Source organism: Octodon degus, unplaced genomic scaffold (assembly GCF_000260255.1).
Source record: "Octodon degus isolate 3935 unplaced genomic scaffold, OctDeg1.0 scaffold00365, whole genome shotgun sequence".
Taxonomy (NCBI): domain Eukaryota; kingdom Metazoa; phylum Chordata; class Mammalia; order Rodentia; family Octodontidae; genus Octodon; species Octodon degus.
This window is the reverse complement of record NW_004524941.1, coordinates 99358-123253: the sequence shown is the minus strand read 5'-3', so window position 1 is coordinate 123253 and position 23896 is coordinate 99358. Positions and strand designations below refer to the sequence as shown.

At 33.2% G+C, this 23896-nt stretch overlaps 1 protein-coding gene and 1 pseudogene across 2 annotated transcripts; one reads left to right on the top strand and one right to left on the bottom strand.

Annotated features, from left to right (window-relative positions):
• Nucleotides 1–1854: 1854 nt before the first annotated feature.
• On the bottom strand, nucleotides 1855–20782 carry LOC101587037 (UDP-glucuronosyltransferase 2B14-like). 2 transcript variants are annotated; one of them, XM_012513211.2, is made up of 6 exons: nucleotides 20052–20782; nucleotides 16944–17088; nucleotides 7440–7571; nucleotides 5486–5573; nucleotides 3950–4169; nucleotides 1855–2131 (listed from the first exon to the last, which is right to left on the bottom strand). In XM_012513211.2, exons 1-6 carry the CDS (start codon nucleotides 20780–20782, stop codon nucleotides 1855–1857), a joined length of 1593 nt encoding a protein of 530 aa, XP_012368665.2. The 2 variants fall into 2 exon arrangements, with proteins under 2 accessions (XP_012368665.2, XP_004648275.1); XM_004648218.1 differs by having other exon boundaries at nucleotides 16944–17092; nucleotides 20056–20782.
• LOC105741250 lies at nucleotides 11087–12055 on the top strand (annotated as a pseudogene).
• Nucleotides 20783–23896: the final 3114 nt, after the last annotated feature.

Below are 23896 nucleotides of genomic sequence, written 5' to 3'. Positions count from 1 at the left end.
CCTGTTCTACATTCATGCTGCCTTGCTATGTGACTCTCTTCCCCATTTGGTCTTGGACTTAATCAATTATACTTGAGCAGTGGTGCTTGTAATCCCATTGGTTGACTATAGTTTTGTCCCACCCCACATCCACCTAAGCGAGTTTCCATTTTTTCCTCCTTAGTCCCAAATGGTTTTACAATACAACAGTCCCTGGAAGAGACAACTTCTGAGGACCACCTACTTAGGAGCCCCCTCTGTCCCTCTCTTAGACAGGAGCTGTCTTTCTCCCAATAAATACATTCTGCTCTTAATCTCCATTTGTTAATTAATTCTTCAGTTTTAGATAACACGAAATCTTCCAGGCCAGGTCAGGAATTTCACTTTCCCTATATCAATGGCATGAGCATAAAGACAAAAGTAATATGATTTTCTGGGTTTCATATTCTTTGTACCCAAGGCATAAATGTTATTAGAAACATCTGACAAGACAAAATAAAACTGCAAATGAGAGTTCTTAACGTCTTATTACAGGAAAGAGGAAATTTAATCTGCTAATCAAGTAGCATCAAACTAAACTTGTATGACCATACCTATCTTTGCCAATCTTCACCACCTATAGAAACAGTTTCTCTTTCTTTCTCCATATTTTTCTCTCTTCTTAGTTAGTACTTGACTTGCCATACATTTAAATAAGAATAGAGAACATTCAAGGTGTCATGTGTAAAAAAAAGCATTTCTCATTCTAACCAAAGATCTAACTAAAGTTACGGATTTTGTTTTTTGGGTTTTTTTTAAGTTGCAGTTTTAATTGGAAATTCTATTAGAACAAAAATTTGAAAAAGAAACAATTCAAAGAAATATATAATATTTTAAAAAGAATGTGTATTGATAATTCATGTGTGGCTCAAAAGACTTGAGTTAAAACTACAATGAGATATGACTAAATCCAATCTGGCCTCTACCTGCATTGTCATAGTTTATATCTTTATGGTAACCCCAGGATCCATGCTACTTCTTTGATCTTTAAAATGTGATTTTTGTCAAACCGCAAAGTTTACATGGTCTAAGACCTCCTTGCCCCCCACTTCTTCTCTCCTCTCCTCTCCTCTCCTCTCCTCTCCTCCACTCCTTGCTTTCCTTTCCATTTCCCTTATACTCTCTGCCTTCTCTTTTTTCCCTTACCACTTTTTTGGTATATACTGTGAACTGAATCTGAAGGCATACATATTTAGACACAGTAACACTGAGTTACATCCTTAGTCCTTTTGTTTATTATTTTGAGACATTATCTCATTTAGTTGTTTAGACTGCAGCTGAGTTTCCTGTGTGAGTGTCTTTCCTCCCCAATTCATGAGGTAACAAGTCTGTACAATCAAAAGAGCTTCATTTTCCTTTTTCATATTTCAATACCTTTTTGTCTTGGTAGAATTTGAATTAAGTTTATATTGAAATGTATCCTCTCTACTAAAGAGTCTAAATGAAATTTACTTGGTAAATTAGTCAAATTTCCTTCTATTTTATTTCACAGAAACAAACATAGCCCATTTGTCTTCATTTTATTCATGGATAATCTTTCAGAAAATACAAAGTAGAACTTCAAGTATCCTGCTTTTCTCAAACAAAAATTGAGGATTCAGTAACTCTTTTTCAAAGAGGTATAATAATACATATACATGACTATCAAAGTACATTTGAGGAATTATGAAATTATAATTGAATGTGATTCAGTATTTCACCAGCAATATAATAGGCAGCAAAGCAGGGAGTAAGTCTTATAAAACATAAATGATAATTTTACTCCTTGTTCTCTGTGGTCAAATTAAATACACTAGCCTCACTTATATGTTTACTACCTATAGGTCTCATGCAACACTAGTCTTTCTTTTTCTTTCCTATCTCTGAAAACTTTTGATAACAAAGCAGAAAACATTTTACAACAAGTATAACAATGGTCAACACACAGGCCAGTAGGAAACCAATCACATCCAAAGAGTGGTACTGATACCAGGTGAGGTTTTGGGCCAGTGGCCGCAGGTGCTTCGCCCCTTTGTGACGCATAACATACTCAATCCAGAAGACTGCTCGGTCCAGGGGCTTCATAGGCTGATCATGGTGAATGGTAGATAACCTCATGACATTCTCTTTATAGCTAAAAATTTAATGAGACATCAATTTATAAAACAAAGGAAAAATATAGGTATACACACTTCTGGAATCAGATTAAATTGAGTACATACAAAAAGTGGAAGTAAGATGATAGTAAACACTCTTTGAACAATAGGATGAAAAATGATATGGAACAACAAATAATTTTAATGTAATAATATGAACATATTCATTTCTGAACTCAAAACAAGAAACAAACAAGACTATATTTTAAGACTTGAATTATGGAATAATCACCTTTTCATGGACACCATTAACAAAGTTACAGTAAGTGTCAGAATCTATGGTAAAAAGACAAGTGTATAGTAAGGTTTAGGTTTATGTCTGGGAAAGGTACTCATGAGTTGGTAATGATCAGAAACTAGCTTTCAAACTTTATGATTGGATTAATGATTAAAATTACAGAAGTAGGTTGCTGCTTCACTTTAATCTGATTTTTTACAATATTTTCTTCTGTGTTTCTTTTCTTTCCTTTTTTTTTTTTTTTTTTGGTGGTATGAGGGATTGAACTAAGGATCTTGCACTTGCCAGGCAAGCATTTATTCCACTGAGCTATCTCCCTGGCCATTCTTGTGTTTTTATAAATATCTCTTTTCTTAATTTTAGTTGTCAAATACAGAGAATTAATATAGTTAATTTCTTCTTCAATTACTGTGAGCAATAATATCCTGATTCTTAGATTAATTTTATTATGTAAACAACTCACCATATGTTTAATATTAATGTATTGATACTGATTTTGTTAGTACTGTGACTTTAGATAATGAGAATTGGTCAACATTTTACACTGAGGAATTGCAGTCCCATGTATTACTGATGTTGAAGTAATGGTACAGGACAGAAGGTACAATAGGGAGCAGGCTTACCAAGTCTAAACCACAATATTCTATAGCGTGACATAGCAGGTGTAACAAAGGAGGTAGCTTCTGTCTTAATAGTAATAATGAGATTATTGTGTTTTAAGAGAGCGCTCAAATCTTGACATATGTTTGCAATATAATAGGCAAATATATAGCTGCAGAATACTTTCGAAGGGCCAGGGAGATAGCTCAGTAGAATAAGCTCTTGCCTGGCAAGCACAGGGCTCTGAGTTTAATTGCCGGTACCACAAAAAAAAAAAAAAGAAGAAAGAAAGAAGAAAGAAAAAAGAAGAAAGAAAGAAAGAAAGAAAGAAAGAAAGAAAGAAAGAAAAGAATACTTCCAAAGAACATATATAATGATATGAAAATATTAGAGAATGAATAATTGTAAAGTATCTTAGACTTTGATTCTATTTTCTTGGTTTATAAAAAGATTCTTAGAAAGTTTTAAGTCAATGGAAATAATAACTTGTTTTACTATATGTTTGTATTTCTATGTGCTACATATATTCCATATATTCATGTTGCATATTTTAAATATACATAGTCTTTTAAAAGAAATATTAGCATGATGATGGAAAGCAACAACTCTGCCAAATAGTAGAATTGTTATATTTATGTTTCTCTGCTTTATTGTTATTCTAATGCTTTCTTACATTCCTTCTGTAATAATGCTCATTCATTTCATTCCATTTACTGGTGCTATGCTTAAACCTTAGTCGCAATTTCCCATAAAATTATGAAAAATTTTATGAAGATGGTCACAATTAGAAATGAACAATCTTTATTAGGCACTAAATAAATTTCTACTCATGAATAAGTTCATATTTATATTCATTGTGACCCTTTGTGCTTCATTCAGAATTTACATGAAATTCTATGAATGAGCATGTAATTATATATAATATAATGTAATATCTATGTAATTATAGAATACTCACGAAGGGTTGTTAATGATGGTGCTCAGTGCATTGACCAAATCTGTGGTGGACATTGTTGTGAAATCCAACACAACAGCTGCTCCTTTGGCTTTCATGTGAGCTATGTTATCATGTTGTTCTGCAAACAGTGGAATCCCCACCATGGGGACTGCATGGTTGATGGCATCATAAATACCGTTGGCTCCTCCATGAGTTACAAAAGCTTTGGTTTTAGGATGACCTGGAATTAGGAGCATTTCAATCACATTATTAGTTGTGAATATCATACAAAATATGAGAAATGCATAACATGAAGTGATTAAAGCAAATTGTCTTAGGTACATATTTTCTAACTTACTAATCTGAATTAAGTTGCCTTTCCATCTAAAAACCAAAAACACCTGAAGGAACATTGATTGTATAGGAAGGTTGGATGGCAGAGATATTGTGCATATTGAGAGATGACCAATGAATATGTGATTGCTACGTGCAGAAGAAGAGGGCACAAAAGATAAAAGAATCCAAGTAACAAAGAAAAACCATGAGCATGTTAGAACCTGTCTTCTAAAAAATATAGTTATTCCTCTCAGTCTAAAGTGAAGATTGCTCAGAGCACAAAGGAGAGAAAGTAAAATTAGATAAAAAGTGTTATTATTTCATAACAAAAACTATGAAATGTTTTTCTCTTAGAAAATTAGGTTAGTAGTATAACAACTGTTGTTGAATTCCTATCATTTTGTTTAGTGAAATTCTGTCATTTCTAATTTTTAACACACTTTTTCTCATTTCAATTAAAAAATAATGATAGAAGAAAAGAAAATATAGTACTGCATAATTACACAAGGGAGATATTTCTAAATGGTATTGGAATATCCCTATTTTAGGGGAAAACACCATCTTATATATTGAAGTAGGTGTTAGAGAAATAACCTAGTTATTTATTATGAAGAATCAAAGAAAATTAACTATCTTTAAGGATATTTTAATTTCTGACCAAAACGATTTTGCCTCTGTTATATTTGTCTTCATATTAGAAAGTAGACCAAAGAAGATTGGCTGTATTTACTTTTTCTTAACTTTTAATTTTTTATTTAAGAAAACACAAAATAAACAAGAAAGATAAAAGAACATAAAACCCTAAAAAGGTACATAATTTCAAAACAAAAATAGGAATGTAACAATGGTTATTATATTATGTATATTATGTATTGCTATCATCAAATTTGTTGCTCAGATTCCCAGATATAGGCATGCAAGCTTTATCAAATATTTAAACATTAAGTCTTCCTTTCAATGAACTTTAAGTTTTTTGCTTGTTCTTTTTATTTCTAAATTTATTTTAAAGAAACTATAAAACATAATAGATAAGGTATTAGAGATGATAAACATATTAAACACAAGAAGAAAGATACTGGATGTTATTTTGTTCATTGCTGGATTTATTTTTTGAATATGTTAATAATAAATGTGTAGATATATAGGTTTCCTTTTTATTGACCTGTCATCAAATGAATGAACTCTTTTAGGGTTTTCAGTATTTGGTCTCTAGCATCTTACCAAGAAGATCATTTTGGGGAATCCACTCATAGAGTCGAATATTGGGTGATAAGTTATCTGGTTTCTTGCTATTAAATCTCCAAATAACCTATTACATAAAAACACATTTTACTTGGCTTGCCAAACTTGAACTTATTGTAAAAATAAATGTTAAGAAGTTCAGGTATCATTAAGTCAAATGTGTTCTATACATTCGGTAAGGAATAAGATCAAAAAAGCTTAAGTAATTTGAAAATGCAAAGATAAATCTAATTTAGATTTTTTCAATACATAGTTTTATATTTCATAGATAAAAGCAATCTTGATTTTTTAATACACTGACTAAAAACAAATGACATAAATGGTAATAATTATACCATATAAATAAATGGTATAATCAAGTTTAATAAATTGCTATTTGTATCTCATTCTACCATAGAGAAAAATAATAAATTGTTAAAGATAAAAACCTTTATATAGAATGCAGCTTCCAAATTTAAAATTACATTTGTATTTTTTTTTTTTTTTGGCAGAACCAGAGATTGAATTCATATATTTGCATTTGATTCTACTAGCGATAGCATATTTACTTATTCTATAGGTTATTTTATTACAGTTTGTTCTTTCTACACTTAAAAATAAATATCCTTAATCAGTTCTTAGAAAGGAATCACTAAAGAATTAGTTACAGAAAACTTGCTTTAATTACATAAAAGGAAGTATTTCTTCTGGGAAACTTTCAATTTCACTCTCAAGATGAACCCACTGTGCCTCCATTAGTGGTAGGCAGGGGAGTTATATGTGGATGTTTAAAAAAATATGAAAAATGGGAATCCCTATATTTCTTTCAAATGTTTCTTTTGCCAAAATGGACCATGATGCTCTTTCACAACAGAGAAAATATGATTTTCAGACACAAGCCCTTTCCATGCCTAATCCCATGGGAGTATAATATTTAGAAATTTCAAAGTCATACACATGTAATGAAATACTATTTGTAAATGCTTTCTTCCTAACTGTGATGATGCGAGGAGTAACTTCTGATTCTCAGCTTAACAAGTAACACACTAATAACACAAAACATATGCTCGATACAAGAGTAGTTCATAAATATCTAACAACTAATTTGTATTCTATATAACAGAAAATTAGTATCTACAATATTTTCTGTAGAGGTAGGGAACCTCTTCCTTTTTCTTGATTCTGCTTGAAACTTTATTACTTTTTCCTGTTCTTCCTATATTCTTTGCATGGTTGAATTTGTTTGGAAACAAGTAGTATCTCTGTAAGACACATGGCATTTATTCACTGTGTTCACTGGAAGAGCATCACCACACCATCTGTTGCTTCTTCCTGTTTCAGATGTTAACAGGCTCCAAATCATGAGGCTCAGCACCCCTATTTAGATCTGGACAGTGCTTTTCCTGAGCATTGATATACTCTGGCCGCCTTTCTCAGAAGAGTCACCTGAACAGACCACTGCAAAGCCCAATGCCAAAATTACAATAAGTTGTGAGGCAAGGATTCCTTGTGAATCATACAGGGTATGATGAAACTCCCCCTCTTTCCAACACATGCATATTGCCATATGCTAGTGATTTTAGTAATTTAGATTTCATCTCTTTCTGAAATAACTTTAATTTGCTCTGTGCCCTTAGCAATTCCACAAGAAAATGAGTTTGTAGAGAATTTTGCTACATATGAATTCCTACAAATAATATCATAGTAACAAAATGTCACCCATGTAACCTGCTAAATGTATTTCTTTCTGATTTGAATTTTGACATCAAAATCATTATGAAGAAAGCCTTCCCCTTTTATTAGCATTCCTACTTATATAGCTTGGTTCAAAACTGTGCAAGATAAATTAGAGATATAAAAATAATGCTCATATAGATAATTCTGCAATTGGACCCAGCTTAGAAGTTAACAACTTAATTATGCACTTGTCTAGTACTGAGGTGCATTTTCTAACCTTTTGTGGAAACTGTGCAAGAGCTGAAGCAATCACATTGGTCCTTTCTTCTGTCATGTTGTAGACCATGGAGCCGAGAGAAAACACCACAATACCATGCTCTCCAGAGCTCTGCACAAAGTCTTCCATTTCCTGTGAAGAAAGAGTATTGTACATCAGAAAGTCTGAATGGCACAGCACACACCTTTGAAACATTAGACAAAGAGTGAGAGAAGTCACATCTTGTCAAGTATCATTGGAAAAGTGGCAGAGGTTAAGAAGCCAATGGTTTTCATTTAACGGTATTACACTTTTCAATTTTTACTTCTTTTAAGTACTTACACTAGGGAAACAATATGATATTTACACATGTGAGTCTGTTTTATTTCACTTATGAGTACATCTTCAAGTTGCATCCACTTATGTACGAAGGTTTCGAGTTTATTTTTCTTTATAACAGAGTAATACTTCATTGTATAAAAACAACATTTTTAGTTATATAAGTCTTGTTTTAACTTGGTCTTAACCATCCAGCAGAAAAGTATAACCGTGAGGTGTAAAAATTAATGCCATATTAATATGTTGAGCTGTAAAAGTCTCAAGTCAACAACTTCTGATAATTCCAGTTTTGCTGATAACCCGCTACTATTATGTACTATTGGACTATACTGGGTTATTTTGCTGAATTCAAGTACCTACAATATTTGAACTAGGGGGGCAGTGAGATGGCTCAGTGGAATAAGTGCTTCCCTGTCAAGAATAATGGTCTGAGTTCAACACCTGGTTCCACCAAAAAAAAAAAAAAATGAACTAACATCAAGTATAAAAAGGTCCTTTAAACACGTCTCCAAACACAGTTTCTCTAACAGCAATGGAACACCCATCTCTGATAAAACAAAACAATAAAAGGGGATATAAATGAAGGACCATTCTTCAGTGAAAAAAATATATATGTATAAACAAAATAGAATAAATATACAGCTACTTTCTCCTAGTTCAATGTGAAGAAAGCTTTGTACTAATATTGTTTAGACAAGATATCATTTCTGCATCTTGTCCTCTGATCAACTAATATGAAGACAACAACATACAATGTATTAATTATTGTAACTACTCTACTAACCTGTTTTGAAGCTGTTTCATTGCTATTTTTTTCTCATTAAAATTAATTTAAAAATTTTAAAAAACCCCTCAAAAAAAACAAAAAAAAAATTTAAGTCAATGGTTTCCACCTTAATCTTTTCCAACCATCCAATTGTCAATATTTTGCAAAGTACATCCAAAATGTATTCTCTTTGCAAAGTAAAAGAAATGTAGTTTATTTTCTAAATTTTTAAACAACTCTACTAAATTACTGTGTCTTTTGCATCCTGCAGGAAATATTTGATATTTCTTACCAAATTTTTTATATAACTGCTTTAGTGTTAATGAACATTCTTTAGCTAGACATGAAGTTTGCTATATGCTTTTGCTATTATTGCAACATTTCTATTAATTTTGGCATAGTTCAGTTTCATTATTTTTATCTAAATAATTTTGGGTAACTACATTTTTAAGTTCCATCAAATTATTCAAAACCTTTAAGTTTTAACCAAGGAAAACTTTATCTTAACATTTGATGATAAAAATTATATCTTTTAGTAGGAAGTCAAATTGTTTTTTAAGACAACAATTGTTTTATAATACTTGATTTGGATGCCAATCTCCTATGCACAGCTTATTTACCATTGGTATCAGTACTAAATGATTCCAATAGAATTATTTTATTTTCCTTCATATTTTTCAATTATGCTTTACCCATTTTGGCTAACCTAGTTTTCTTTTGTAGACAGGAATTCTTTCCTATATAAGCATATACTCTATTGGACTTTCAATAATATTTCCTCAACCTTAGGATTCAGAAAAATAACACTAAAGAATCTAAACAATTTGAATTCAAAATATGCATTAGATTTAATGACTTAGCAAGGTAATTTTTTTTTTTTTGCAAGTTAAATTTTTGCTGCTAGCATGAAGAAAGAAAAAAGATAAATTTTTGCAGTTGACATGTAATTACTGCATATGGAATTATTTTCCTTTAGTATATGATAACTGACTTGAATTCTTAACTCATTTTGTTCTTTTGTTCCTCTATAAGTTATACTATCCTAAATATGAGCTTATTTCCATTATAATTCAAATATCAGGGCTGTATCTGAGATGAGTAGTCTGGTCTCCTAAGAAACTTTAATGCAGTGCCCAGTAAGCTTGATAGAACCAGGAAACACCTATATAAATAGAGGAATTCAAGTCTTCTGTACTCAGAAGTATAAAACTGAAATTTCAATTGTGTAATAATAAATGGTGGGATGAAAACAAGTAAAGACTGGGTTTGGTTGTAGGTATTGTTAAAGATTCAGATGTAGATTATTTAGAAATGAAATATATTTCAACGTGCGAAGCTTGTTTTAGTTCAAAAACATTTAATTTTAAAGAGTAAAATCAAAAGAAAAACAAACACTAGAAGCAAAGACAGAAAAGACAGAAACAGAGTAACACAATATACATGTTACTGATTTTCTTTTCTCTTTTATTTATTTATTTTATTTATTTATTTATTTATTTATTTATTATTATTATTTTTTTGGTGGAACTGGGGATTGAGTTTAGGCACTTGCACTTGCCTGGCAAGTGCTTTGTCTTAGTTACTCTTCTCTCACTGATGGGACAAATATCCAACCCCAAATTGAAGGAAGGAAAAGTTTATTTAGCTCAGTTACTGGAGCTTTCACTGCATATTTAGCTGGCTTCAAGGCAGAGCAGCACCAACAGAAAGCAACAATTCATGGCAGCAGCAAAGAGAAAGAGAACAAGGGAGGGGTAGCAGGCAGCAGCTCAAACAACAAGCTTCTCTTCCCACCTTCCATTATTATGCAAATTAATTGCCCCAGGGCAGGTGCAGCAACCACACCAACAATAATCAAGCTCCAGAAGCTGCCCCATGACTGCATGAGACTTTGGGGGGGGGGGAGGGACACCTACACAAAACATAACACGCTTATTCTACTGAGCTATCTCCCTGTCCCCCCCCCCGATTTTCAAAAAAAGAATAAAATTTTAACACTTCATTTGCATTTTTTTTTTTTTTAGTTTTTAAAGAATACAAAGTAGTAATGAAAAACAGCATTAGAAATGATATAAAATTTCACTAAACATAGGGCCAGCCAGATAGCTCAGCAGACTACAGCACCTGCTTAGGCAAAGCACAGAGGCTGGTGTTTCAATCCCATGCTGGCCGCCCCCTTGGCACATTGAGATGGTGATTGAGGCAGTGCATGATGCCGCATGCCTGTAATCCCAGCACTTGGGAGACTGATCAGGAGGGTCACCTGGAGTCTGATCTACACAGTGAGACCGTGTAGACCCTGTACTAAATACATTTTTTTAAAAATTAATTAAAAAAAAAAAAACTTTCACAAAACAAAGAGATAGGAATTCAGTTTTTCAGGTTACCACATAACACATGCAAAATTTGTTTAATAAAAAACTGTAATAGAGAACGTGAGGGTGACTGGGCGGCGCGGCGCTAGTGCGCAGTGGGGTGCAGCTCTGGCACTGTAGTCTCCTTTCAGCACTGAAGCCGCTGACTGTAGCAGGTAGCCCAACCCGGAGGACATGCTGAAGAAAGAATGAGCCAAAGGGACTTGCTGGTGCATCTGTTTGCTGGGTGATGTGGTGGCACAGTAGGAGCTATTGTGACATCTCCATTGGAAATTGTGAAAACACGGTTGCAGCCGTCTTCTGTGACATTTTTATATCTCTGAAGTTCAGCTAAACATCATGGCTAGTGTTAACCGAGTAATGTCTTCTGGACCCCTCCATTGCCTAAAGGTGATCTTGGAAAAAGAAGGGCCTTGTTCCTTGTTCAGAGGATTAAGCCCCAATATAGTGGGGGTGGCCCCTTCCAGTGTACTATACTTTGCTGTTTACTCTAATTGCAAGGAAAAACTGAATGGTGCATTTGATCCTGATTCCACCCAGTTTCACATGATTTCAGCTGCAATGCCAAGTCACTTCCTGTAGAAATATGGACTAACTTTAAGCCTCATTTTACTGCATTCACTGCAACTGACACCATTTGGCTTATAAAACTCAGTTACAGCTTGATGCAGGAACCATGGGGAAAAACAAATGGGTGCTTTTTAAATGTGTCTCTTAAATGTATCTGGCAAATGGACTTAAAGGATTTTACAAGGGCATGTCTGCATCCTATGCTGGGATATCAGAGACTGTTACCCATTTAGTTATTTATGAATGCATAAAGCAAAAATTACTGGACTTTAAGACTGTGTCGATGATGAAAAGTGCTGAAGAGTCTGTGAAAAGCATCAGATTTTGTGGGAAAGATGCTTGATGCTGTCCCCTCAAAATCTTGTGCCGCAACTATAGCATATCCACATGAAGTTGTAAGAACAAGATTACATGAGGAAAAAACAAAATATAGATCCTTTTTTCAGATACTGTCTTTGGTGGTTCAAGATGAAGCTTATGGGTCATTCCACCATGCTCTAACAATTCACTTGGTGAGATAGATTCCAAACACAGCTATTGTGTTGGTCACCTATGAATTGGTGGTCTACCTTCTCAATGGACAGTAGCACAGGCTGCCACACTGCAAAGGAGGGAAGACCAAAAGATTACAGTGAATCATGGAATGTTGGAGCCAGCATGGTGGGCAGAAGGAATAGTAGTTTGGGAACATGTACCACACTGCCTAAATGGAAGTTTGGTTAACATAGCTACACCATATTACTTAGTCTTTCTATAATGTGGAAAAACCCTCAGCCTAACAAAGGAAATGCCTTTGTTAAAAGTTGCCATTTTCTCTACCAGGTCAACCAGATACAGTTGTGTCTATGTACCTACGACATTCAGATACAGTGTTTATTCCAAGAGCATTTTTACAATCTTCTAAACAAAGTAATCCTTAAATATATACTGTAGCCACCCAAGTATAGTATTGACATAAATATAGAACTTATGACTTTGAATTCTTATAATATTGTAAAATAATAATAATTGGTAGATCCTCAGTATTCTCATTTTGCTGAGATGATTCGGCATAATATTTTAATTCAATTATTTGGCACCAATAATCACTATTTTTGACAACCAAGGAAGGAACTGTAATATAAATTATTATGTCTATTAAAATGTTTTAGCCTCTTTAGCTAATAAGTGCTTGATGTTTAGCATGATGTGGACTTTAAATTGTTACCATATAAAACTCACATAATACTTTGCAGAATATAACATTAACAAATAGAATATTGTCTCTTGACCATGTCAGTGATTTAAACATGTCTTTCTATCTTCTCTAATGTTATGGAAAACAAATGAATTCATTTTTGTCATTTCAGAATTTACTAGATTTGAACATGAATTATCACCTCTCATACCTAGGTATCATTTACTTAAATTATAAAAATTTACTGCTTCTCATATTTGTTTGCTTCAAATTAAGAAATTGGACCTGAATTTATTTCTAGGTCAGTATCCATTATACTTCTTTGGTAGAAAGAATGATAATTTTCACATTGACCCTTACAAGTTTTTAAATACAGTGTTAATATCTGGAATAGAGTATATATTACAGAAGAGGGATTCTCTGCTGTCTGATTCAGTAGGCATTATTCTTAATTGATTTGTAAATTAATATGCTTATATTGACCAAGAAATTAATTCTGACCTAGTTTCCCTGAGTGGTATATCATAGAAAGACTCAGTTTCATTTGAGTTAAATGTGCTAATAGGATATTATTTTTCAATTTTACTGTTGAGTCATCTGTACCTTTTAATACTTTCACTCTGTCGTATGCATGGCTTATGCCTATGGGAATTGCTGTCCTGATTTGTGAGATTTTGACAATTCAACTCCAGTGTGGTATTCATTTAAGTGTACCTTAACTTCACATTTTGTGCCATGACTTCATGACTGACTTTTTTTTGGATGCACTTTGTGGTTTTTTTGAGGATAAGAGATTTAGGAGAGAATTCCATGTTAATAAGACTTTTAAAGTATGGTTCATTTGGTAGGCATAACAGTGTGTTTATAACATTTTTCAGGGTTCTGGTTTTGGATGTGTTTTGAAGATCTTAAAATGTGTTAAGTATTCTTGTATATTGTAGTGCCACAACATCATGGAAAAGCAGTTTAAATTTCCAAAGAAAAATTGAAAAGCATTACAAGTTTTTCTCTGCTATCATCAGTAAACAATTACCCTCTGACATTTCTCCCACCTTGATATTATTGTAATCAACAATAACTAGATGTTTTTGAGGTGTTCAATTGGAATTTAAAATATCCTAATCTATTCTGAGACCAAAGGCAAATTGAATCATTACCTTTGGAATGACTATTAGTATACTTTATGATAAATTTTAGCTTTGAGTCTGTGAGAACATATTAAAAAAAAAAAAACCCTCCCAAAATGGGTTTCTAACTTCAGTCTGTAAAGAAGGCTTCAATCTGTAATGTTGGCCTTTTCAGGTGCCATTTATACTGCTTACTGTAGTGTCATCTGCCTTGTGAAGATCCATAAATATTGTGTTGAATGTAGGATGCACTCTCCTTGATCTGACTGATCTCAGTGTCCCACAGATGATGAAGCATGCAATAGAAACCACCAGCTAAGAAACATCTTACTTAGTTTTAACAAATTCATGGCAAGTGTCCTGTCTATATTTAGCAAGTAAAACTTAACACTGACTTTTAGTGTATTGCATTCAGTTTCTTTAAAGAGTGATGTGTGTAATGAAAGGAAACAGGACTTGAGAGTTTCAGATGCTATTTGTGCAAGAAGCACAAAGGAACAATGAAGTCTATTTGTTTTCCCTCCTGAACACAATCTGCCATAGTTTACAAATGATGGAAACAATTCAAAAAGGAAAACTACATGGAGATCACATATAGAATTTGCCTTTCAAGTTTTTTTTTTTTTTTTTTTTTTTTGGCAGAACTGGGGATTGAACTCAGGCCCTTTGGCTTGTCAGACAAACGCTTATTCTACTAAGCCATCTCCCCAGCCCCTTTCAAGTGTTTTTTGAAGATATTTTTAAAATTGAGTCTTAGAGGAAAATGCATATTCAAAACTATTGGACTTTTTAAAAACTATAGGTTGCGTACACTTGTTTGCTATCAGATAACTTAAAATTTTCTGATACAGAGGTAGTCATACTCTGGATTGGTGTGTATTTCTATGATAGATTGCTCAGAAAATTGAACTGAACTCACTCAAGTTCAAGCAGTAGATACTGAAAGCACATTCTCAAAATATCTTCATAGCAGGTCAAACTTTTCTGCCCATAACCATCAGAAATGGTTCCAGATGTGAGGATTGCCAACCTTGTGATTGTGCTATACACTACACAGTGCTTTTAATTCCAGAGGAAACTACCACTAAACCTCTCTCTCTCTGTCTTTTTGTGTGTGTGTGTGTGTGTGTGTGTGTGTGTGTGTGCGGAACCGGGAATTTAACTCAGGCCCTTGTGCTTGCCAGGGAAGCGCTTATTCCACTGAACCATCTCCCTGGCCTAAACCTCTCTTATCATTGTCTAACTTTGTAGATCCAACTTACTCGATGATGTTCAAATGGATTTGTAATTCTGAAACCATGAAAAACCCTCCTCTTTCCTAAAATCTAATACCCACTGTGAATGTTACGAACATCAGAGTTTGACTTTTTCAAAGTAATGTATGTTTAGTCTTTCACTCAAGCATAAATATTTGGCATTTCTAGATGTGTTTTAATTCACAGAGAAAAGTATTGATTTGCATTTGAAGAAGTTCTAGAAATCAGTCCATCGCTTCCTCTTCTAGACTTCTTCATGCCTGATGCCTTTTGTTATTTACATGCTTTTTTGCCCAAACTTAATATTCTAGTGACCCCTTTGGGGCTGATAAGTAAGAGCCAGCCTTTTCTCTTGTAGCATTTATCATAACTTTAACATTTCCAATAGTTTACATAATTCTTAATGATTTAAATTGAAAGAGAAAATAGAGAAAAATAATAAAAAAAGAAATCGAAAGAAAGGTTAAATACATAAAATAAAACATGCTTTCTGTCCATTCAGAGCTCTTCGTCATGTGCTTATTTTTCCCATCAATCTGTACACTGATTTTTTTTGTTACTCTTAAAACCTGAAAATTCTAGTTCCTTTTTTATGTTAATAAACTTTTTGAATGTGTACTCCAGTGTATGTGAACAATTATGACATGTAAGTTATACTAGCTTTTACTTGAATTGTTAAAATTCAAAAAATTAAAATAAGCTTATAAAAATAATGCCTAATTTTTTTCCTTTTTTTCTTCGCATTTTATTTCCTTTCTAATTTCAGGTTTTAACATTTCATCATCTTCTTAATACCTAAATTCATGAGTTTTCTACTTTGCTTCTAACATTTTTAAAAAATATTAGCACAGGGGGCTGGTGAGATGGCTCAGTGGTCTAAAGCACCTACTTAGAACAAGCTTAGCAAAGCACAGGGACCACAGTTCAATCCCCCAGCACCACATGCCAGCCAGCCCCGCCCCCTGGTGGGCTGAGCAGGCCACGCACACACACACACACACACACACACACACACACATACACACACTCACACACACAAATAAATAAATAAATTTAAAAAAAATATTAGCGCATATTACTTAAATAAGTTAAAATGTTTTCGGTGGTGATAGTTGGATGTATTCATTTAATTTTAGGAAAACTACAGGTTCCTTAGTCTCTATGATTTTGCTTGAGGATAAAATTTAATACTGGATGCCAGTTCCTATCAGATAAGGTGCAAGTCAACTCTGGCACATTTTAGATAATTAATAGAACTAATAAGAATATAATTAGCAATACCATCAATAGTGAACATTTATTCTAGATCATTAATTAAATACCAAAATGTGTCAAAAGGTTCACAGGTTTTACCTGTTGTTCCCTCAATTCATTATGTGGTGCTGGCCATGGTACATGAGCTGGTATAGCCATCTGTTTGAAAGCCTTAGTCTAAGTATCATTACCTTTTACTTGAAGTCTTATAATTTCCTAGATAACTCCCCTTTCCCTGGTCTTTCTGATATATAACCAAAACCAGTAACTGAAATTTTAAAAAAACCTTCCTTTTCTTTCTGTTTTAAGTAATTCTAATTTAAGTTGCCTGACCTTAATTGTTATTTGACCATCTAATACCTGTTTTAGATACATTTAATTTGTATTATCTAGTTACAAATTTTTTGTACACATAGTCAGCCTCCTCTTTTAGTTTGACATTGAAATATTGAAGCATATCTATAGCTATTCATCTATCTATCTATATTTCTTTTTGAAATATGGGTATTTATGATAAAAAAGAAACATAAGTTTCTCCTGAGTGATAGTTTATGTCACCACCCACATCTCTCTCATTTTGAGCAAGAACTCTGACTAATGAACATTTATTATTCTTGAAAATCAAAAGCCAAAGATCAAATGAAATGAGAGATATTCTTACCTCAGGCAAAGGTTTAGCAGGTTTGCAGTGAAGTCCACCAACGAAATCCGTATTTGGCAAGGTTGGTCGAGGAAATTCCAAATCCCAGTAGGATCTAATGAGCCACATTTCTGCTTTTGATATTTCCTTATATAATGTTGTGGGTCTCCCTAAATGAAGAAAAAAAATCAAGTAAACAAAAATGAAGGGGAATGGCCAAATAGCTCAATGGATTAAAGTGCCTGCAAGCAGGCTTAAGGGCCAGAGTTTCCATTCTGGGTTCCTTGGGCCAGCCCTGCCCCAGGGGCATGCTGAGTCAGCAATTGAGACTGGGCGTGGCCAGCCTCTTGGGAGACCCTAAACACCCTATAAACCTTTCCCTAAAATTAAAATAAATAAATAAATAAAATAAGTGAGATATACACAAAGTGTAAAACAGAGAAAGCGACAGAGTAAAAAAGGATTAAAAAAAAAGCAGAAGAAAAGCATGTGAGGAGAGAAAGAAAGAAAGAAAAAGAAAGAAAGAAAGAAGGAAAGAGAACAGGATAAGAAGCACAATATAAAGAGCAAGTTGTCACATTAATGTGCCCTGTATTTTGAAAGACGTTGAGCTATTTTAATCAAAAGTAGAACTACCAATGTATAAGCATCTCTACCATGACAGAAAATATATTTTAATTATGCCTAATATAAACCATGTACATGTGTTTTTTATTTATGATAATTGTGTGTGTGTGTGTGTGTGTGTCTATGTCTGTGAAAGACGTATGGCGGTACTGCATTTCTGACATGACTTCAGTATATTCCTAATCACAGTCATTAAAATAAGGCCTTATTAATTTAATCATGAATTAATTTGCCTTATAAAATTATAAAAATAATAGATACAAAAAGTTTAGCTCCATCATTGAATAATTCTATAATAATAATAGAAACATGTTACACAGGATGTCACAATCTACTTTTTGTAATTTAGAAATTTGATTCCTGGTGTTCTAAGGGAACTGTTAATTTTTAAAACAGTGGTTGACACATTGTATCAACTGCTATATTTGTTCTCTCTAAGTCCTTCAGCATCTATTATATAAAGATATTTGTATGTACCAAGAAAACATTCAGAAATTGTGAAATTAGAGATGTATGTTCATCACAGCTTTGACTCTTATTTTTAATGAATAAAAATACCTTAAAAATGTAAACAAAATATATGTATGTCTCCCTTGTAATAGAACATCTATCTCTGACAAAACAAAACAAAAAAGGACGATATAAATAAAGGTCCGTTTTGTTGTGAAAAAAGATATATATATATATATATATATATATATATATATATATATATATATATATATATATATATATATGTGTGTGTGTGTGTGTACACAAGATAGGATAGATATACAGGTTTCTCTTAATTCATGGAGAAGAAATGTTTATACTAATATTGTTTAGGCAAGATATCATGTCTGCATCTTGTACTCTGAATAACTATTACAAAGACAACAACATGTAATGTATTAATTATTGTGACTGTCCGACAAAACTGTTTTGAAGCTGTTTCTTTGCTATTTTATCTCATTAAAATGAATTTTTAAAAAGTCAGGAAACTAAAAAACATAATTGAGTCATGCTTAATGAAGAAATGAGAAATCATTTGTGATAGAGTACTGTATCTTCCAGTTGGGAAAGAAAAGTTCAGGTTACATGGAAATTATCTTTGTTCTACATAAGAAAATTGAAGGGGGGTGTTGAGATAGCTCAGTAGAATAAGTGCTTGCCTGGCAAGCACAAGGTCCTGAGTTCAATCTCCTGTACCGCAAATAAATGAATGAATGAATGAACAAATGAATAAATAAATAACAAAATCAATCTGTTGAAGGAAGAAATTTTCAGTGATGAGAAGATAGTTGTGCTACCTCTTAGTTTATAAGCCTTCATCCCAAATAAAGGTGAGTATCTAATGTTATATGTCCAGTCTTATGTATCTATATCTGTTAATCTGAGCAACAAATTTGACAATAAAAATAGATAATAAATCAAGCATTGTAAATCAGCTATTCTTGTTTTGAAAATCTGTAACATATATATTGTATGTTATCCTGTTATTGATCTTTGTCATTGTTTCTGATCTGTGTTCCTGCTTTTGTTTTTATTCTTCAAAGTAAAATAAAATAATACTACTAATAATAAAAAGACCAAGTGTTATACTTTCTAGGTATATAACCTAAAGTGTGGGGACTTCTTTTTTTGTAACAGTATGAATAATTTTTTTAAAGAATATGAAATGGTAAAAAAAATAACTTTAGAAAAGATGCAAAATTTCATTAAACAAAGTAATAGAAATTTGACAAAAGTTGTTTCACTGCATAATGCTATCTACAAACTAGTTGTTTAGGCTACCAAGATATAGACCTACAGTTTGTGGAAAGAAGTTATAAGAAATTAATAATAATAAAAAAGAAAGCAAAAACAATTAAGCATTGATTGCTCCTTTCAATAGAGCAGTAGAAATCAGCAGTATAGTTACCCAAAATCTCATGCATATATGCATGAATAATTTTTTCCTGGAAGAATTTTTGAAAGCAAAATTTTTCTCTCCAAGGCAAGCAAAATTGGACTCAGAAAGTGGGAAGCTTGGAAATTGTACTCTTCAAGGGTGTTTTACTGAGCAAAGCCATGAGGTGAGGCGATTTAAGTTGGGACAGAACTATAACTGGTGAATAAAAGAACAAGTACAGTCTCTCAAATAATACTGAACAAATGTGAATCAAATGGGGTTGCAAGTCACAGAGCAAACATACATGAGCTGGACAATTTTTCCAGGGAAAGGGTGGGCTATTCAGGGTTTGATCCTCCACTCAAGGTGATTTATGTCTACTCAGAATATCAACCATTGCTGTTCCTCCTTAGAGGAAGAAATGGGTGATCCTCAGCTCCTCTTTTCTTGAAACCTGTTGTGACTTCTAACTCATCTTACTATGAAGATTTTCAACAGCAGTTGGGAGACGGAACTGTTTATACCTAATTTCCTCATTTGAGCTATAAAAGATACATCCCTTATTATCCACCCATGAGCTCACTTCAAGCCTACAGCAATAAAGACTTCACAAGAGCAACAGGAAATATGACTTACCTAAAACTTCGCTGTAAAATTGATCCCATTTCTTTTCATTAAATGTCTGAAACCAGAAGTCAAAGTATAGAGTGCAGATCATGTTTTGTACTCTCTCCATGAAAGTCATCTGACCACTTAATCCCGACATAACTATAGGTACATAAGAAGGAGGAAATAGAAGGCCCCCACTGTACTTTTCATATGTGTATCCAGGGTTGAAGCGGAGACTGTACACAAATGGAATTTTCAGTAGCTCAGCCAGGAGCTCACTACAGGGAAAGTGGGCGTCAGCAAGAATGACATCAAACTTTGATTCTTGTAATTTTGTCAAAAGTTTCTTGTTCAAAACTGCATCTTTACAGTTCCTTTCACAAAGATTAGAAAAGTCCCTGTAGATGTCCTGTAGCAGGGGAAAGTATTTCCAGTATGTATCCTTTGGAACATTATAGATCCAGTTATCAATCCATTGCCTGAAAAATTTCTTATTTTCTTCAGGAGTTACTGATGAAGGAAAAGTTTCAAATTTTATACCAGATGGATTATTGTGATCAATAAAAACAGAAGACAAAGGTCTGAGAACTGTCACTTCATGTCCCCTTTGTACAAGTTCAACCAGTATTACCTTTGTATTCATCCAGTGGCTGAATTCCATTTGCCACACCAGCACCTTCCCACAGCTCCCAGTGCTAGTGTAGCAACACAGGAGCAGGAACAGAAAGAAAAGAGCTCTCATCATTCTAGACATTCCACTGAAGCCAACTGCTTATTTTTACAGTGCGCTGTACGCTGTCTTTACTCGAGACACTTGTTAATATTCTTGTAAAGGAAACCACAAAGTTAAACTGTAACTTAGATTGGCCAATAAATACATAAAATGACAAATGAAAGTGAATAGCCTGAGACAGCAAATGAAACACTCAAGGTTAGAGTATGTTATATTTCTAAGAGCTCTTTGAACACCTCTTTTTTTCATTAACAACTTTGACTTGTGTAATGTGGATTACTTGCCTGTGTTAGTTACCTATATTATACAGTCAATTAATGTCCTGGCCAAGAGAAGGACAAATTGAGAAATGAATTGTTTCTTTAGAGATTTTGAAATGCTTTATTCAGGCTTTGAGATAAAGTATATAAATAAAAGAATTTTTTTAGGTATTGTATTTCAGTGAATAGTTTCAATAAATGTATTTTGCAAAAAATTCATAAAATGCCACTTACCTACATACAGTCACTCCAATTAGATACTTTAATGTTTTGTTATACATGCCCAGAAATGTGCAACCATCATGACAGTCTTTAAATCACTTTATTTCTCCAATAACAAATTGAAGCCCTGAAACCAGGTATCTACTATATTTACCTGTTTTTCCATACTATATAATTTATGGCCAAAATAGCATGAAAATCAGTTATATTTTTATGCAGAGCATGAGGCAGAATGCTGTGGGAATGTGACATAGGTATTGAGGAACACTAAGATGAATTTGGCTAAAAAAAAAGAGGTAAGTAAACACACATCTGCCCTTTCACATATCTGAAAACAATTCATTGTTTGAGAGAAGAAGTAGTGTTCTCAGAAACTTCCTACTCTTGCTGTGGGTTTCACATGCTGCATTGTTGGAGGAGCCTGTATATCTTCCAGATCTTGAGCCTAATCTGCATAGATGGAAGATAAACATTGTTTCATTGCCCCAAAGAATGTGGGGAGGAAAATCCTGCAATCCCTTGAACTGATGATCAGCATCAATTTCAGGCTATGTTCAGATGGGGCTTGGATTGCTGGTGTTTTTGAAAGGAGCAGCTAATATTTAATCTTTTTGTCTTTTGTTCTTATATTGTTCCCCTTCTAATTCCTTATAACATTTTTGTTGATATTGGTTTGTTTCATTTTTTTAACCAATTTTGTAGGTCTATGTCTGGTTAAAGTAAATACCATGCAGTACAGCAACCATTGTTGAATTTCATTACTTTGCTTACTGAATTTTTTTATCATTTCTAATGCTCTTTTATCATTTGTAGTTTTAAAAAATAAAAAAGGAAAATCAAATCTTTTCATTCCAGGTTATTTTATAGAAACAAATATGTAAACAAATATGTAATATATATATAGGATATATATATATATATATTTTTTTTTTTTTAACTTTGTATCTTTTTCATTCACTTGTTGGATTTAGTAATGGTGCAGTGTGGTAATTTTTCTATGTGCTTACTCTTTAATTTGTGCTCTTGCATTTTTTCTTAGTGGTTAGAATACTGTTGTTTTTAGGGCATATGCCTTTGAACATTTATTATAGGGACAGCCTGGTAATTTAAATACTGCTTCCATGTACTTTGTTGGATGCTGGAGTATAGGGTCTCTAAGCGTCAAATTGCTGACCATGAATAAAGAGACTTCTCTTTGTGTTGAAAACTCATATTTAAAGTGCTTGGCAGTCAAGATAAGACCGCACCTGAGAAAACTAAGGACACAGCTGTTGACAATCCCAATTCCAGAGCAATGAAACTGCCAGACCAAACACTTCCCTTGAATGAAAATTTTACGCATTTGTTCCTCAAAGCCATGGTCGTCATCATGGATTCTTGTCTTACAAGTCCCTTCCTCATCCTGAACCCCAGAACCTGTGAAAACCCAATAAATACAGTGATCTGGAAGAATCCATGGCTTCATTTTCAGAGTCTTTACTCCCAGAGATTTCCGAGCTTCTTGGATTCTCCAAAAACCATGCTTCTTGTCTCTTTTTATTTTAGCCTTTATTGTACATTCATTATAGGAGGTGGAGGTAGGTCAAGACTCTAAATTTTGGAGAAAGCTATTATTGACCAGTAATATCTTAGGAACATTTTTGCTAGCTATGAAATTTCTGACTGATATATTATTTTTAGTTTCTTAAAAGGAACAAAAAAGTTGAAGAAAACAAATGAAAGTTTATATTGAAGTTGTATAAATATGAAATCCTTGTATGAGCTTTAATAATTTTCTATTTGAAATTCTATTGTCAATATAGTAGACATTCTTAAATACTGTATGTGACTGTATGTGGTATGCTGTGAGTAAAATACTGTATGCTATCAGTTCAAGGCCAAACTGGGCTACAAAATGAGCTTAAGGCAAGAATGAACTGCATAGTGCAATTTTGTCTCAAAAACACAAAAACAATTATATATATATATATATATATATATATGCATCACAGTGCTTAAAAACAGCTAAACGAAGGATGGAAAATATTAACTGAAGATAAGACTATCTCAATCTGTGAAGTTTAGAGCATCTGTCACTCTGAGTGAGAATCAAGGGGAAACAACACTAGCCTGAGGACCTCTGTATTTTTTTTTTTTTTTTTTCTGGTAGAGGACAAGAAAACAAAAATGTAGCTTCTTGTTGTTGCTGCTGCTGCTGCTGGTGTCATTGTCACTAGACATTGAACTGAGGACTTTACAATTGCCAGGCAGGCTCTTATGCCAATGAACTGTTTTCCGGGCCCCAAATATGAAATTTCAGAGTGGTAGCAATATATTTTATAGATCTTTCAATGGGACATGGAATATACAGCAAAATGCCATTTTACATGACATACTACCATCTAATCATCTAAATAAGTTTAAAGGAGGCCATGGAAACACATTGGAAAAGGCAAACATCTCTGGAAGTAACTTGCTCTCAATTCTACTGATTTCAGCCCTCCATATTCTGATCTAATCCCTAACCATGCACTCCAGGAGCATGGGACAGTTGTTCCAATGTCACCTGCTTGTCACACTCACATTTAATCACTTCTTTGGCCAGTTTCCTCCCACAAACATATGCCTTCTTTTTAGTCATTTGTATTATTTTCAAAATACATTATAGGCAAGG